The sequence below is a fragment of the Phascolarctos cinereus genome, unplaced genomic scaffold, assembly GCF_003287225.1.
Source record: "Phascolarctos cinereus isolate Bilbo 61053 unplaced genomic scaffold, phaCin_HiC Scaffold_5;HRSCAF=322, whole genome shotgun sequence".
Lineage (NCBI taxonomy): Eukaryota > Metazoa > Chordata > Mammalia > Diprotodontia > Phascolarctidae > Phascolarctos > Phascolarctos cinereus.
Genome location: NW_027555958.1, coordinates 297,309,440 through 297,327,670, shown reverse-complemented (window position 1 = coordinate 297,327,670; position 18,231 = coordinate 297,309,440). Strand labels below are relative to the sequence as shown.

Genomic DNA, 18,231 nt, shown 5'->3' with positions numbered 1-18,231 from the left:
AAACAATGTGAAATATCTCATTGGAAAAACAACTGACCTGGAAAATAGATCAGAGAGAGAATTTAAAAATTATTGGACTATCTGAAAGCCATGATCAAAAAAAGAGCCTAGACATCATCTTTCAAGAAATTATCAAGGAAAACTGCCCTGATATTAGAACCAGAGGGCAAAATAGAAATTGAAAGAATCCACAGATCTCCTCCTGAAAGAGATCCCCAAAGGAAAACTCCTAGGAATATTATAGCCAAATTCCAGAGTTCCCAGGTCAAGGAGAAAATATTACAAGCTGCCAGAAGGAAACAATTCAAGTACTGTGGAAACACAATCAGGATAACACAAGATTTAGCAGCTTCTACATTAAAGGACCGCAGGGCATGGAATATAATATTCCAGAGGGCAAAGGAGATAGGATTACAACCAAGAATCACCTACCCAGCAAAACTGAGTATAATCCTTCAGGGGAAAAAATGGTCATTCAGTGAAATAGAGGACTTTCAAGCATTCTTGATGAAAAGACCAGAGCTGAATAGAAAATTTGACTTTCAAATACAGGACTCAAGTGGAACATGAAGAGGTAAACAGGAAAGAGAAATCATAAGAGACTTATTAAGATTGAACTGTTTACATTCCTGCATGGAAAGATGATATTTATAACTCATGAGACCTTTGTCAGTATTAGGGTAGTTGGAGGAAAAAAATTATATGTATGGATAGATAGATAGATAGATAGATAGATAGATAGATAGATAGAGGGCACAGGGTGAGTTGAAGATTAAGGGGTCATATCTGGAGAATAAAATTAAGGGATGAGAGAGGATTATACTCAGAGAAGAAGAAAGGGAGAGGTAGAATGGGGTAAATTATCTCACAAAAAAAAAACAGAAAAGAAAAGTCTCTTACAGTGGAGGGGAAACTGGGGAAGGTGAGAGGGAATGAGTGAATCTTATTCTCATAGGATTTGGCTTAAGGAGGGAATAACATACACATTCAATTGGGTATGGAAATCTGTCTTACCCTACAGGAAAATAGGGGGAGAGGGGGACAAGAGAGCAGGGGGATGATAGAGAGGAGGGCAGATTGGGAAAGGGGGTAATCAGAAGTAAATACTTCTGAGGAGGGACAGGGTCAAAAGAAAGAATAGAATAAATGGGAGGGCAGGATAGGATTAAGAGAAATAGAGTTAGTTTTTCACAACATGTCTAATGTGGAAGTGTTTTGCATAACTGCACATGTACAAGCTATACTGAGTTGCTTGCCTTTTCAATGAGGGTGGGTGAGGAGGGAGGGAAGAGAGAAAATTTGAAACCTAAAGTTTTAAAAACATGTTTAAAATAATGTCTTATTTAGTAATACATGAAGTTGCAGAAACAAATCAGATCCAAGGCTCTCAGTCCACCAAGGACATCAACCATTGGTTTCTGCGAGTTAATTTACAATTTGGAGGGAGTGAAGGACATAGAGATTGAGATACCTGGTTTCTTATCGGTGGAGGGGACAGTGAGATGACAGGGAAATGATTGGTTTTGTGACTTTCCTTAAATCAAGTGACCTTTGGAAGGGGGTTATGACTTCTCCAAAACCAGGTGACTTACAAGCAGCTGAAACTTAGCTTTACAAAATGGTGGATAAAGACAAAATGGAGTCACTAATGCTGTTTTAATGTAACAGAAGGCAGGCCAGCCTGAACAAGACTGACACTGGGGTCAAACTAGCATAGTGTAAGCCAATAAGTCACCAAGCATTTATTAACCTCCTACACATGCTGGCACTGTGCTAAAGCACTAAAAATATAAAGAAAGACAAACAAATAAAAAAACCAGTCCCATGTCTCAAGGAACTCACAGTCTAATGGGGATGACAGCAAGCAATCAGGTCTGTACAAATGAAATCCTTTCAGAACAAATTAGAGGAAATCAACAGAGAGAAGGTACCAGTATTAAGGGACAGCAGGAAAGGCTTCTTGCTACAGATAACAGAGCTTGCTACAGAGCTGGGAGCAATGGAGAGAAGCTACAAAGAGGAAAAGTTAGGCTTGGTATTGGGAGAACCTTTGAATTAGAGCAGTCCAAAGGTAGAATGTAATAAGCTATTTCAAGAGGTGGTAAGTTCTCCATCAATACAAATTTTCAGACTTAGTGACCGCTTCTCAGAGGTGCTATAGAGGTCATTGCTGCTTAGGTGAAGAGTGGAGCAGTTACTGTCTGAGCTCTCCCCAAGCCTTGAGATTCTATCACTCTATGGTTCCTTGGAACTTTGTCCCTGTAGCTTAACCTAGGGGTACTGAGATAGTCCCCAGGGAGTTGAAACTGAAAAGCAATCAGCAATAATCTGGAGGTGGTTGTAGCAACAGAAAAAAAAAAGGTTTTGCTTTTCTAGAGGAAAGATATGGGCTGTAGAAAGGGAGGTGATGCAGTGGGAGGAAGAAAACTGAGAGACCTTGGAGTATAGTGACAGGTGAGTAGGTAGGTAGAATCATATAAGAGGAAGGAAGACAGGGTGGGAGTGGGGAATAATTCAACATGGTAATACCACACAAGAAAGTTTCCCAAGAGAGGCGAACTGGTTATTAAATCAGATGCAGATTTTCTCTGATCTCTTCCCCTACCCCTTCCCAGGTTGGTGGCAGTGTGTCTGGGAATGTATTCCAGTTTAAGCTACTGATGGAACAAGGTGAGGATGGGGACTGCATACACAAGAGGTCAGGCTATTTCCATGCCCTGGATGGCTTCCCCAGCTGTGTGGTGACCAGTGGTGTTATCAATTTCTTCTTGGCTCACACTGAGAGCCTCCAAAGAGTTGGATTTGATCCCCGACTACAGAGAGTGGCACACACAGGTAAGGGGGCTGCATGGGGAGACTGAGGCATAGCCTCAGATTAAACCACATTTAGCAGCTTGTTCACCCTCTTTTATTACAAACACAGGCAGTTTTCAAAAGTATTCCAATTCAAACTAAAGCAGTGTCATGTAGTAGAAAGGGCATCAAAATTGACATCAGGAGGGTATGGATTTAAATCCCACCTCAGACACTAGCAAGGTGACCCTAGGAAAGCCTTTAATCTGTCAGTCCTCAGTTTCTTCATCTGAAATATTGAAGGTGAGGGGATGGGTTGAACATCTATGGTCCCTTCCAACTCTAAATCTATGATCCCATGATTTTTAATTTCCCTCTTCACCCTTTCTCATTCTGAGTCTTGACAATGTTTTCCATCCTGGGACACTCTCTATCCTCCTCTCTGACCAATCCACATCTAGAATACTGTATTTCAAAAAGAACATTTAGAAGTGGAAGTATATCTACCCTGTCCTTCCCTCCGAACCACCCTTCTTTCAGAAAGTCTTCCCAGGTTCACCACATCCAAGTTCACTGCTCATTTCCATCTGGTCTCCATTTTTCCCTTTCCCATTCCTCAGGCGTAATGCATAGTGCTCTGTCCAACAAGAAGTATCTATTCACATCTGTCTCTAGGTCTGTGTTTGTCAGTGGCTTGTGTCCAACTTCCTCCTTCAGAATTGGGAGATTCTTGAGAGAGAAAGAGAGAGAGAGAGAGAGAGAGAGAGAGAGAGAGAGAGAGAGAGAGAGAGAGAGAGAGAGAGAGAAAGAGAGAGAAGGGGAAGAGTGAGGAGGTAGGGGAAGAGAAGGGAAAGAATGAGGAGAGACAGTACTTTCTCTCTAGGAGCTTACACCTCAAAGGTGGGAAGAATAAGTATAGGAGGCTGTGTCTTGCCCTCAGAAGGAGAGATCCCTGAGAACAGAACTGTGTCTCACCCTTCTCATGGAGTATTTCCCAGGGTTCTTCATAGGGCTCTGGTAAAGCAAGTGCTAATATGGATTGAGAACTGACTACAGGGGCCTTTGGCACAAAGCTCACAGCATCCCCTCTCTCTATTTCCCCTCCCTTCACAGAGTTTTTCATCGATGGGCTAGGGAGTCTTCGTGTTGGATCATGCTCAAATGTGGTTGTGAATCACCAGACTCGTGCCCAATCTTCTGACCCAGATAAAGCTACCCTGGAAAAAGCCTACAAGAAGTTCCGAACTAACACTCAGGATCAGGTCAAGTTCAAGTTGTCCCTCCACTACTTCAAGAACCATCTCCAGTGCTACACTCAGAAGTGAGGTTGTGGGTAATGTGGAATGGGCCAATGAGACTCTTCCATGTAACTTACCTCCAATCAATAGAAAAGAGGGTATGGAACAGACCACTCAGTAGTGAAATGGCTCGAGTTGGCAGCTAGAAAAATAGACTAACTGATTAAAAAAAAGAACCATGGAATGGGTGCTTAGGTAGGAAGGACAATTAGGTTAAGATCAATCTTTGGTTAGGGCTGTGAGCCTACCAGTGGTCAAGGTAATATGGAATATAACAACAATAATATTGACACTTACATAGAGTTTTAATATTTATGAAGTTTTTTACTCACAACAATACTGTGAGATATACAATGAAAATATTATCATACCTATCTTATACATGAGAAAGATGAGGATCAGATTTGCTCAAAGCCATAGTTACCTTTCCTTTGAACCACATCAGACTTGTTGATAGAATTATTGACATGTCAGCCATAATGCTAATACTAATAACAATACTTCACAACATAGAGGTTCTAAGAATCCTTTTTTTTTAGAAAATATAGAATAACTGCAACAGAATATTGGCGGACATTAGCTACATGGCCCATATTTGCAACATTCCAGTAACCCAACTATGTTGGTATAGAGGTTGATATAATATTCATTGAGCACAATTTCAGACAGTATAATAATTTTATGTAGTAAAAACAGTTTTATCATATTTGAATAATTTATGAAGCAGTGGTTTCTTCTTGAAAGAATATTAGTAATTATATGCGTACTTTTTTAAAAAATCAACTGATAGTATCATTGTTATTCTTAAGAAATTTTTCAATGACCCCAAGTCCAGATGTAGTTTTTATACAAAGTCACTTTGATTTTTCCATGATGCAATTTCCAAAATGAAGTAGCAGGATGCTGGATGCTCTTAGCACAAGAAGCCACACGTGAATCTTTGTCCTTGTATCCTGACCTAGGAGAAAGAAATAACTCTATGTTTTTGCTACTCTAACAAAAGAGAACTGAGGAAGGAGTTTGCTGACAATGGGGGATGATCATTGATCGTGATTTGGACCTGATACAGCAATAGTGGGAGAAATCTCCATCTGTCATCTGGATCATCTAGATTAGAGGTCTTAACCTTTTCCATGTTTCATGGACTCCTCTGGTGGTCTGGTGAAATCTATTGTTTTCTTTTCAGAATAACATTTTTAGATGCATAAAAGAAAACATGCAGGATTATAAAGAAAACCAATCATATTAAAATACAGTTATTTATTTTTAAAAAATCTCCGGACCCCCAGTTTAAGACCTCCTATTCTAGACTTTTTAAGTACAGCTCTTGAGAGTTTTTCTCAGTTATTCTAGATTCATGGGGGCATGGGTGGTAAAAGGATTCCTTAATCCAGGAAGACATGGAATCTTTTTAAAGTTGTTTTTCCTTCTTGGTTCTAAGATGATCTTCTTAAAGAGTTTTTAATTCTTAAATTATATCTTTAATTTTAAAAAACCTTAGGCAAATAAGTGGTTGCCATACTCTTAAATAAAGGCTTTTCCAAAATCTGTTAGAAAAAGCAAAAGAACTTTGCCCTTAGACCAATAAAAAACAATTTCTGGTGCTTTGTTCCCTCAAAGAATCGACTGAAGCCTTCAATTATCCTAGAAGGAGATACTCAGTCCTGGGTGCTCAGCTCTTGGGGCTGGGGTGGGGGGGGGCCGGAGCAGAGAGGGCGGAGTGAAAGCAGTGACTTGCTTGAGCTCCCCCCAAACCCCTCCAAATACTCATAAAAAAAGGCTCTAAACAAATTCTGAAGCAGCAGAAACCACAAAAAGACAGAGTGAAACAAATTTCCAGCCCAAGACAACCTGGATGATTGATCAGAAAGGTGTATCACACCAGACTGTGCTGTGCTCCCAGCCCGCAGGCTCCAGCTCCCAGTGGCTGGGAGCAAAGCGCAGCACTGCGTGGGCACACAGGCCACAGCAAACCTGGAGCAGGCCTCAGAGGACTGAATCTCGGGCAGCTGCGGAGGTTTCCAGACTCCTCAATCCACCAATGCCAAAGACAACTTAGAAGGTCAGTGGGAAAAGTCTGTTTCTGTCGGTACAGAAAAAGGAAGGCGGGGTCTCAACTCTATTCCCCAAGAGCATGGCCCTGGGGGGAGGGGGGCACAGCTGCTTCCCGAACTTCCAGCCCACAGACCGAGGGGGAATCCAGTGGCTGATCAGAGAGGGATTGCAGGGATCTCTTTGCCAGTGCTGAGGCAGGAATCTCTTGCTTTGCCCTGTTATCTGGCACAGTTCTGGGTGGCAGTGCTGGGGTGAGGAGGAGCTGGCATGGTGGAGCTTGTAGTGGCTGTGGAGAGGAAACCCCTCCTCACAGTTACAGGACAGAAAGGAGTACTTGTGTCACAGGCCAGGAAAGGAGTAAACACCTTGCCCCTTATCATACCACCTTGGAAGAACTGAAAATTTACAGGTCCCTACAAGTATCTCTGAAAACAGCTGTACAAACCCCGAAGCTTGGGACAGTACATTCTCCACATTGGAAGCAGACTCTTACCTTAACAAAGAGTTTAAAACTCAAGTAATTGGCTGGGATCATGAGCAAGCAGCAAAAAAGTCAGACTATAATCTTACTTTGGTGAAAAAGAAGATCAAAATATACAACCAGAAGAAGACAACAAAGTCAAAGCTCCTACATCCAAAGCCTCCAAGAAAAATATGAATCAGTCCCAGGCCTTGGAAGAGCTCAAAAGGGATTTTGAGAAGCAAGTAAGGGAAGTAGAGGAAAAACTGGGAAGAGAAATGAGAGTGATGCAAGAAAATCATGAAAAACAAGTCAACAGCTTGCTAAAGGAGACCCAAAAAATACTGAAGAAAATAACACCTTAAAAAATAGCCTAACCCAAATGGCAAAAGAGGTCCAAAAAGCCAATGAGGAGAAAAATGCCCTAAAAAGAAAAATTGGCCAAATGGAAAAGGAAGTCCAAAAGCTTACTGAAGAAAATACTTCCTTAAAAATTAGAATAGAGCAATTGGAAGATAGTGACTTTATGAGAAATCAAGACACTGTAAAACAAATCCAAAAGAATGAAAAATTAGAAAACAATGTGAAATATCTCATTGGAAAAAAGACTGACCTGGAAAATAGATCCGGGAGGGAAAATTTAAAAATTATTGGACTATCTGAAAGCCATGATCAAAAAAAGAGCCTAGACATCATCTTTCAAGAAATTATCAAGGAAAACTGCCCTGATATTAGAACCAGAGGGCAAAATAGAAATTGAAAGAATCCACAGATCTCCTCCTGAAAGAGATCCCCAAAGGAAAACTCCTAGGAATATTATAGCCAAATTCCAGAGTTCCCAGGTCAAGGAGAAAATATTACAAGCTGCCAGAAGGAAACAATTCAAGTACTGTGGAAACACAATCAGGATAACACAAGATTTAGCAGCTTCTACATTAAAGGACCGCAGGGCATGGAATATAATATTCCAGAGGGCAAAGGAGATAGGATTACAACCAAGAATCACCTACCCAGCAAAACTGAGTATAATCCTTCAGGGGAAAAAATGGTCATTCAGTGAAATAGAGGACTTTCAAGCATTCCTGATGAAAAGACCAGAGCTGAATAGAAAATTTGACTTTCAAATACAGGACTCAAGTGGAACATGAAGAGGTAAACAGGAAAGAGAAATCATAAGAGACTTATTAAGATTGAACTGTTTACATTCCTGCATGGAAAGATGATATTTATAACTCATGAGACCTTTGTCAGTATTAGGGTAGTTGGAGGAAAAAAATTATATGTATGATAGATAGATAGATAGTAGATAGATAGATAGATAGATAGATAGATAGATAGATAGAGGGCACAGGGTGAGTTGAAGATTAAGGGGTCATATCTGGAGAATAAAATTAAGGGATGAGAGAGGATTATACTCAGAGAAGAAGAAAGGGAGAGGTAGAATGGGGTAAATTATCTCACAAAAAAAAAACAGAAAAGAAAAGTCTCTTACAGTGGAGGGGAAATGGGGGAAGGTGAGAGGGAATGAGTGAATCTTATTCTCATAGGATTTGGCTTAAAGGGAATAACATACACATTCAATTGGGTATGGAAATCTGTCTTACCCTACAGGAAAATAGGGGAGAAGGGGACAAGAGAGCAGGGGGATGATAGAGAGGAGGGCAGATTGGGAAAGGGGTAATCAGAAGTAAATACTTCTGAGGAGGGACAGGGTCAAAAGAAAGAATAGAATAAATGGGAGGGCAGGATAGGATTAAGGGAAATAGAGTTAGTTTTTCACAACATGTCTACTATGGAAGTGTTTTGCATAACTGCACATGTACAACCTATATTGAGTTGCTTGCCTTTTCAATGAGGGTGGGTGGGGAGGGAGGAAGAGAGAAAATTTGAAACCTAAAGTTTTAAAAACATATGTTTAAAAAAATGTTTTCACATGCTACTAGGAAATAAGAAATACAGGAAATGGGGTACAGAAGTCTATCCTGCCCTACAGGAAAATAGAAGGGGAAGGGGATAAGAGAAGGGAGAGAGATAGAAGAGAGGACAGACTAGGGGAAGGGATATTCAGAATGCATGCCACCTTGGGGTGGAGGGGAGGAGGGAGATGGGGTGAAAATTTGGAACTCAAAAACTTGTGGAAGTGAATGTTGAAAACTAAAAATAAATTTATATTAAAAAAAATTTAAAAAAGAACAAAGAGCAGGGACTTCTGGTTAAGGTGATGAAGCCACAGGTCATGAAGGAGCCAAGGTTCTCCACATTCACTCCAATAAAAATGTAGAAGAGCACCAAATCAAACCATAATTGAGACCAAACAGTAAGGAAGCTTCTCTACTCAGTCCAGGACTACAGAAAAAGATGGCCAGAAGCATAGGGTGCTAGGAGACGGGTCTTGCTAGGGGAGATGGAAAGCAGCACAAGCATATGGTAAAGACTCCCAGAGCAACAGTAACATTCAGACCACAGAAGGAACAGGACCAAATAAGAGTGTGTGCCCCTCATCTAAAAGTACAGTCAGCAGCTGAGTTGGCACATTGGCACAAAGGCCCAATGCAGGAACTAAAGCTTGAAAAAAAATGAGTAAAGAGAAAATACCAAACACAATGAAGAAATACTATGAGTTAGAACAGCCCAAGAGGCATGCATAGCCAGGAGAAGAATAAAAAATACATGTAGAACTTCATGGGGAAAAATGACTTGGCCACAAGGACTACAGAAATGGCCATAAAAAAGATTAAAAAATGAAATCAGAATTTCAAAAAGGAGTCTAGAGGAAAACAGCAAAATATAAAACCAAAATTTATTCTCCAATAGTTGTAGTCAAAGGATGTGAACAAAACAGTTCTCAAAAGAATTAAGAATTAACAGCCATATGAAAGAATGCTCCAAATTACTAATAATAAGAGAATGAAAATCACTCCCCCCCAAAAAAACCCACTAAAGCCCAAGGTTTAACCTCATAACCAGAAAATTGGCAAAAAGTAACATAAGATGATGGGAATAGTCAATGTTGGTGGGGTTGTGGAAAGCTGAACATCCTAAAGCATTATTGGAGGATCTGTGAACTGGTTCAACCATTCTAGAAAGCAATTTGGAATTTTGCGAAGACAGTCACTATAAGTCTATACCTTCTGGCCCAGAGATTCCACTCCTAGATTTCACATACTCCAGGATGATCAATGACAAAAAGAAAGGACCAGAAATATTTATAGCAGATATATTATGATAGTAAAGAACTAGAAACAAAGTAGATGCCCACTGATTGGGAAATGGCTAAACAAATTATGTTCATGCATGTAATGGAATAGTACCACGCTTTAAGAAATGATGATAATGTTAAAAGCAGAGGAAAACTTACATGAACTGATACAAAATGAAGCAAGCAAAACAAAGAAAACAATATACACAATGACAACTATCTAAATATAGAGAATGACTGCAACAACAAAATTAAAAAATGAGTATTTTAAATGAAATCATAATGCCCAAACTTGTCCCTAAATTAGAGATATGAGAAGATACATCTCTTCACTTCTTTATAGAGGTTAGGCATTAGGGGTGTGGAATTAGCATATAACATCAGATTTCTTTATTTGTTTAGTTTTATTGAACTTAGTTCTCTTTTTTTTTGTTTTATCATAAGGGATGGCTTTTTGTGTAAGGGAGTGAGGGGAAAGATGTGCTGGAAAATCTAGGTGATATGAAAACAAAGGAACTCTCAAAAATATTTTATAGAGCCAGAAAAATAATAATGAAATTCATATTGAGAAACAAAAGGTCAAGAATATCAAAAGTAATCTTTTTTTTTAAAAAAAGGCAGAAAGGAAATGGGTCTACCTGTACCAGATTTCAGGCTGTATTACAAAGAAGTAATCATTTAAATGATTTGATAGTGGTAGAGAAAGACAGAAAAACAGAGAGACAAAGAGAGAGGTTGATCAGTGGAACAGATTAGTTATGAATAGTATAGAAGCAAACAAACATAGTAGCATAGTGTTTGATAAACCCAAAGACCTCACTTGTGGGGGAAAGACTACTATTTGATAAAAACTCTTAAGAAAACTTGACTGCACTCTGGCAGAAATTAGCTTTCAACCAATACCTTATACCATACACCAAAAAAAGCTCCAAGTAGATACATCACATAAGAGGTCATATCATAAACAAATTGGACAAGAAAGAAAGAAATTACCTCTCAAATCTGTGAATAGGAGAAGAGTTCAAGACTAAATAGGTGATAGAGAGAATCACACAAGATAAAATAGACATTTTTTATTATATATATAATACACATATATTTACTTTGCATAAACAAATCAAAGGTAATAAAAATTTTAAAGGAAACAGGTAACTTGGGGAAAAAAATCTTTGCAACAATTTTCTCTAATAAAGATCTTATATTCAAGATATATAAGTACCTGATTCAAATTTATGACTAAGAGCCAGTCCCCCAATAGACAAATGGTCAAAGGATATGAACAAGCAGTTTTCAAAGGAAGAAATCCATACTATCAACAATCATATTTTTAAGTGTTCTAAATCACTAATAATTAGAGAAATTCACATTAAAGTGCTTTTCAGTTCCCAACTCACTTATCAAACTGGCAAAAATAGCAAATGTAAGGAGGACCATGGGAAAACAGGCACATTGGTGCATTGTTGATAGAACTGTACATTGTGAATTTTGGCCAGTAATTTTGGAAAGCAATTTGGAACTACATCCCTGTGGATCACAAACTGAGCACAACTCCCTCCATCTTGGTGAAGTGAGCACAGCTCCCTCCATCTTGTGTTAAGCATCAGCTCACCAATTTAAAGTGGTCCTTGCCATGCTCTCCACTCCAATGACCCTTCCACAAGAACATCTTATGTGGTAACATCTTTTTAACATCTTAAAAGCTTCCCAGATTTCAGGAATCAATTTGGTCATTCAGATCAAGGTATCTTATCCAATCAGTTAGCTCTTACAACATCCCCCCCCCAATCTCCTTTTCCCTGAAGCCTTCTCCTTCCTTTGTGGTTTGAGTATATGTAAGCCCCATGTAAACTCACTTTGCCAGATCTCTGCCCATGTGTGGGGCTTCCTTGCTGGAAGACTTGATAAACCTCAAAACAAGTTGGATAACCTGAGGTCTTGTTATTCCTGCATCATCCACACCCCAAAAGTTACCAAACTCCACACCCTTTGACTCAGCCACATCACTGACAGGTCTATACTCTTCCCCCCCCCAAAGAAATCCAAGGAAAAAACCTATATGTACAAAAATATTTATAGCAATGCTTTTGGTGGTAGCCTCAAACCAGAAGCTTTTGGAGAATAATTAAACAAGTTGTGGTATTTGAATGCAATAGGATATTATTGTGCTATAAAACAATTTCAGAGGAATCTAGGAGGCCCTCTGTGAACTGACGCAGAGAGAAGTGAGTAAAGCAGAACTAGGAGAACACCAATACAATAATGTCAAAGAGAAAAATAACTTTAAAAGACTTAAGAACTATTATCAGTGCAATGGTAAACCACAAGTCCAAAAGAATGACTCACCTTCTGACAGAGAAGAGACCAATATTTCTGAACATGGCTAATGTAAGAATTTGTCTTGCCAGATTATGTAGATAGGTATTGAGGGCTTTATTTTCCCTAGTTTTTTCCTCCTTAATTTGCTTTAGGCAAAAGGGGCTATGAGAAAATTATCGGAGGGACAAATAAATTTAAAATGCTTGTTAGTTGAAAAAATTAAAATAAACTACTAAAAATGAAAAAGATCTGGGAGTTTTGGTGGACAGCAAAGTCAATTCAAGTCATCAGTGTGATATGGTACCAGAAAAAGCTGCATTAAGAGAAGCATAGTTTAAGAGATGAGGAGATGAAAGTCCTTCTGTATCTTCCTTTGTTCAGACCACATGTGGAATATTGTGATCAGTTCTGGGCACCATAGTCAAAGGGCATTGATAAGCTGAATAGTGTCTAGAAGAAGGTAAGTTGGTAAAGAGCCTTGAGTCTATATCACATGAAGATATGTTAAAAGAATTGAGAAGATTTAGCCTGCAGGAGAGAAGGGGATGGTGGTAGAAAGAAGATTAGATTTAATCTGTTTCATCCTATAGCACAAAACCAAGAACAACGGGCTGAAGTTGTGGAAGACCCAGTTAGTTCCTAACAGAGGTGTTCTAAAAGGGAAAAAAAATGGAATGGGCTGCCTCCAGAGGTGGTAAGGGTGATGTGGCAGCAAAAAAGCTGCATTAAGAGCACAGTTTCCAGGAATGAAGAGTTGACAGTCCCTCTGTATTCACTCAGCAGCAGGCAGAGGGCTTTCTTGGAGATCTTCAAGAAGAGGCTAGATGACTATTTGTCAAATATGCTATAATTGGGATTCCTTTCCAGTGTGAGTTGGACTGGATAGCTCCTGAATTTCCTTCCAGTTCTCAGAGTCTGTGATACCTCTCCAGACTTATTATACACTATTCCCCTTGATGAATTCGATGGTCCAGCCACCTGCACCTGCTTGCTATCCCTTACAGGTGATATTCCCCATCTCCATGCTTTTCCCTGATGTTTGGAATAAGAAACAGCATGGTGCAGTGAAAAGATCATTGGCTGTAAAGGCAGAAGATCTAGGGTGTCCATCTTACCTTTGATGTTTACTACTTGTATAACTTTAGGCCAATCACCCTTGTGGGACAGTGTGGGTTCTTCTCCAATTGCTATTGACTCAAGCCCTCATACTGGTGTGATCTTCCTAATATCAAATACTATCTCCCTTATGTCGCCAATAGCCTCCAATGATTAACATGTAAGTATCCTTTAACCACTTAATATCAATTAACTTTTACAAAATGATATAACCTGAGAGGATATAACAGGAAGTGCAAACATTTCCCTTTAATCCCCAGGCTTGTACATTCTCCTTTACCTCCTTAGTCACTACGGGGAGTGAGCTCAATCTTAAAGCAGCTGCTACATAACATTCCCTCCACTAAGTTTGCCTCCAAATTCAGCATACATGTTGAACACATTCAATCAATTGCTTGTGGGATCAGGCATCGTGCCTATGGGATCAATCCATTACTCAGTGGCTAGATCTCTTTCCTTGGGCTATGCTGGCTGACCAGCCTTGGCTACACACAAATTCTATGATGAACTCCTGTTACTGGACCTTTGGTGGCTCATTCTTCTGACCTTCTGAAGTTCACAAGGTCCCAGCTTAGTCTCTTACCTTCCCAACACTCCTTCACATAGAAGACGTGAAAGAATAGACACAACAGAGACAGAGCCAACAGCAGTGTCATATTCTCATAATTTCAGGTAGGTGTGGATGGAAAGAGTAGGTTCTTAGTGCTGGTTCTTTTTCCCTACCCCGAGACTTAGAGTACTCTCTGCCCTCTCACTCAAATATAGCCAACAGGAAAAGCAAGAAAGAGTCATCTTGGTGTGTTACTGTCTTTTAAGGGTATGCCAACTTCCAACTTAGCAGTTGATCAAAAGTCCATTTCTTTTCCAGATGATTAGAACATCTTAAAAAGTCATAGAATATCTTTGGATGCTCAGAAGCCTATGCGGGGACTGAATTAGGCAAGCACACTATGTACGTTTGTGACAGCTATGCTGGGCCAATTCCTTATTACATTTGTATTAATCTCCAGGGACAAGCTTCAAATGTTACCCCACAGAATTCATTCCCATTCTGAGACAGTTTATTTGCTGAACTCTTAGGAACTGTGTGTCATGTCTGAACAGATACTCAGCAGGAAGAACATCTCTGTCATTAGTGTTACCACAAGTCCCGGTAATTCCCCTTAGAGGTATTACCTGTATTTGTTCCTTCTAGGGATTTGGGTATTAAAAACAAACAAACTTAAATCAGTGCCTCACAGTACTTTTAACAGAGAATTCTAACCAAACATGTTCTTGAGGCATGTGGGAGTGATCTTTGTGGGTCACTGTCCTTTTTTGGAAACTAAGCCAAGACAATTCAACTCAACATGCATTTACTCAATGTGCAGTGCCAGGCTACTTGAGAACACAAATAAAATTCTATTCACTGCTCTTGGTAATCTATGAAAAGAAATTAGGTTTCTCTTTTTTTGTAATATTAACAACAGGCTCATCCAAGTTGTTCCTTTTACATTTACATGATTATCAGTGCCCTTTGAAATTCTGATTAGCCCAAACCGAGAGGGAGACAGGTGACTTAGTGGATGGAATGCTAGTATTGGAAGTCAGGCAACCTCTGATGTTTGTTACTTTTGTGACCTGGGCAAGTCACCTAATCTCTGTCAACCTCAGTTTCTTCCTCTATAAAATGGGAAGAATAACTGCACCTACCTTATAGGGTTGTGCTGAGGCTTATATGAAATTTCAGATGGTTATAGATGTGAAAACATACATACAATGTTTCCATCCATGGATGTATATAAGAGGCAGCTAAGTGGTACAGTGGGTAGAGTGCTGGGCCTGGAGTCAGGAAGACTCATTTTCCTGAGTTCAAATCTGGCCTCAGACACTTACTACCTGTGTGACCCTGGCAAGTCGCTTAACCCTGTTTGCTTCAGTTTCCTCATCTGTTAAAATTGAGTTGGAGAAGGAATTGGCAAACTCAGTATCTCTGCCAGGAAAATCCCAAATGAGGTCATGAAGAGTGGGACATGACTGAAAATGACTCAAACAATAATGTATATGTGTGTATATATGCATATAAACATATCTATCTATCTAGATATATATATGCTTTGCAAACCTTTAAGTACTATGTACCTGTCAGCTCTTATTATTAGCTATTATTTCAGTACTACAAATTATTTTGACTATTTCAACACTGAGTAAGGTCTTGGGAATAGCTGACTGTGATCTTTGGTCTGTTCAGGAACCACCACTTATTTCACTGTAGTGAGCACTCCTCCCAAGAGAAATCTTGTGGTTTTCGGTAGCTTAGTGATAACAATAGCCAACAACAAAAACATGCCACAGAAAACTCTGGCAGCAATGGCTGCTATATAGATGTAGCTTCCTAGTTTCCCAGGAGGCAGAGGTCCCCGTCTTTCTTAACTGAACCAATCAAAAAGCTTCTCTGGCCTGAAAAAGAGAAGGGGGAGAAGAAGGAGGGTTAGAAACAAAGACGCAGTCTCCTTTTATGAGGTAACTTCTCCATCTCCTGGACACTTAGTGAACTGCAGCTGTAGACCGTCCTGGGATATGAGTCTCTTTTCTGAGTGCCAGAAACAAAGTGTAATTAATGTGCTAGAAAAAAAGACTAGAGCCAAAGTCTTAGGGTCAAAGAACTTCAAACTGAGTAGGATACATTCTCTCCAACTTATAGCCTTTTTTTATTAATTTATTTTGATTTATCAACAATCAGTTCCATATGCTTTTGAGCTTAAAATTTTACTCCCCCTTCTTCCCCACCATTCTCCCCAAGACTGCTCACAATCTGATATAGGCTACACACATACATTCCTATTAAACATATTTTCACATTAGTGATGTTGTAAGGAGGAATTAGAACCAATAGGAGGAACCACCAGAAAGAGGAAACGAAACTCAACAGAACAAAAAAAAATAGCAAATGGTATGCTTCGATCTGCATTCAAACTCCATAGTTCTTTCTTTGGATGTGGATAGCATTTTCCATCACGAGGCCTTTGGAGATGTCTTAGATCCTTGTATTGCTGGGAAGGATTAAGTCTATCAATATTAGTCATCGAACAACATGGCTGTTATTGTGTACAACATTCTCTTGGTTCTGCTCACTTCAGTCAGCATCAGACCATACAAGTCTTTCCAGGTTTTTCTGAAGTCAGCCTGTTCATCATTTCTTATAGCACAACAGTATTCCATTACATTCAGATACCACAACTTGTTCAGCCATTCCCCAATTGATGGGCATCCTCTCAATTTCCAGTTCTTTGCCAGCACAAAAGAGATGCTATACATATTTTTGTACATATGGGTCCTTTTCCAATTTATATGATCTCTTTAGGATATAGCCCTAGAAGTGCTATTGCTGGATCAAAGGGTATGTACATTTTAATAGCCCTTTGGGCATAGTTCCAAATCATTCTCCAAAATAGTTGGATCATTTCACAACTCCACCAACAATGCATTAGTGTTCCAATTTTCCCACATCTTCTCCAACATTTACCATTTTCCTGTTTTGTCATCTTGGCCAATCTGACAGGTGTGATGTGGTACCTCAGAGTTGTTCTGATTTGCATTTCTCTAACCAATAGTGATTCAGAGCATTTTTTCATATGACTATAGATGGCTTAAATCTCTTCATCTGCAAACTGCCTGTTCATATCCTTTGACCATTTATCAATTGGGGAATGACTTGTATTCTTATAAATTTGACTTAATTCTCTATACATTTTAGAAATGAGGCCTTTATCAGATAGACTGGTTGTAAAAATTCTTTACCAATTTTCTACCTTCCGTCTAATCTTAGTTGCATTGGCTTTGTTTGTGCAAAAACTTTTCAATTTAACGTAATCAATCTCCAACTTATAGTCTTACAGGGCTGCCTAGGACACTGAAGGGTTAAATGGGTTTGCCCATGCTTGGCAGAAGCAGGACTTGAACCTGAGTCTTCCTGTCTACTCACCTAGTCACAGGATTTAGAGTTCGAAGGTACCTTAGAGGTCATCTCATCCAATCTTCTTATTTTACAGATAAAGGACAAGGGCCCAGAGAGGGGAAATTATTTTCTCAACATCACACACATTCATTAATTCTCTCTACTGTGCTACCTAACTTCCAACCTAATTATATATTCTTTTCCTTCCCGTGCTCAGGTCTAGTCAGAATGGCCTTCTTGGGATTCTTCCATTTCCCACTTTGATGCCTTTACCATGGCTGCCTCTCAAGCTCAAAGAACATTTTCTAAATGAAACCTATCTCGATCACCCATTTCTAGTACTCTAGTCCAGAAAATTACAGCTTGTACTTATTATTGTATTTATTATCTATATAGTTTATATTACATGTTATCTCACTTGATAAAATGAGGAGGACCTGTATGTCATTTTTGTCTTTGCATCCCCAGCACCTTATACATTTTGTTGTTCAGTCATTTTAGTTTCATTGGATTCTTCATGACCCCATGGACCTCTCTATCCATGGGGTTTTCTTGGTAAAAATACTGGAGTGGTTTGCCATTTCCTTCTCCAGTGGGAAACAGAGGTTAAGTAACTTGCCCAAGGTCACACAGCTGGGAGTCTCTAGGCCAGCTTTGAATGCAGGTCTTCCTGACTCCAAGCCCAGTGCTCTATCCATTGTACCACCTAGCTGCCCTGGGTGCTAAATAAATGCTTGTTGATTTACTTGTGTCTGTGCTCTTAGATATGTGTTTCAATTACTTTCTATACTCCAAACACTGAGCTAAGTACTAAAGATACAAATAGAAAATTGATATAGTCCCTGTTTTCAAGGAACTTACTTTCTAAGTGGAGAAGACAATACATAAAAGGAATATTCATGTTTATGTTTCGTTCATGGTAGAGGGAAAGGCCAGCTAGTATTTAGTCAGGAAAGTAGTAGAGCAGATGGCAAGGCCCAGAGGATCTTGGAGAGTAAAGGTAGGGCAGATGGGGCATCCCCTACCAAAAGAAGAATGAGATTAATAAAGGATAGTG

The 18,231-nt window shown here is 39.4% G+C and overlaps 1 protein-coding gene across 1 annotated transcript in view; it reads left to right on the top strand.

The window, feature by feature from the left end:
• Positions 1–5,686, top strand: part of B4GALNT2 (beta-1,4-N-acetyl-galactosaminyltransferase 2 (SID blood group)) — a 34,374-nt gene extending 28,688 nt beyond the window's left edge. Inside the window, exons 8-9 of the mRNA XM_020997268.2 lie at positions 2,616–2,835; positions 3,907–5,686. Coding sequence (XP_020852927.2) covers positions 2,616–2,835; positions 3,907–4,118 — 432 coding nt within the window. The 3' untranslated portion in view covers positions 4,119–5,686. The remainder of the gene's footprint in view (positions 1–2,615; positions 2,836–3,906) is intronic.
• The last annotated feature ends 12,545 nt before the right edge of the window (positions 5,687–18,231 follow it).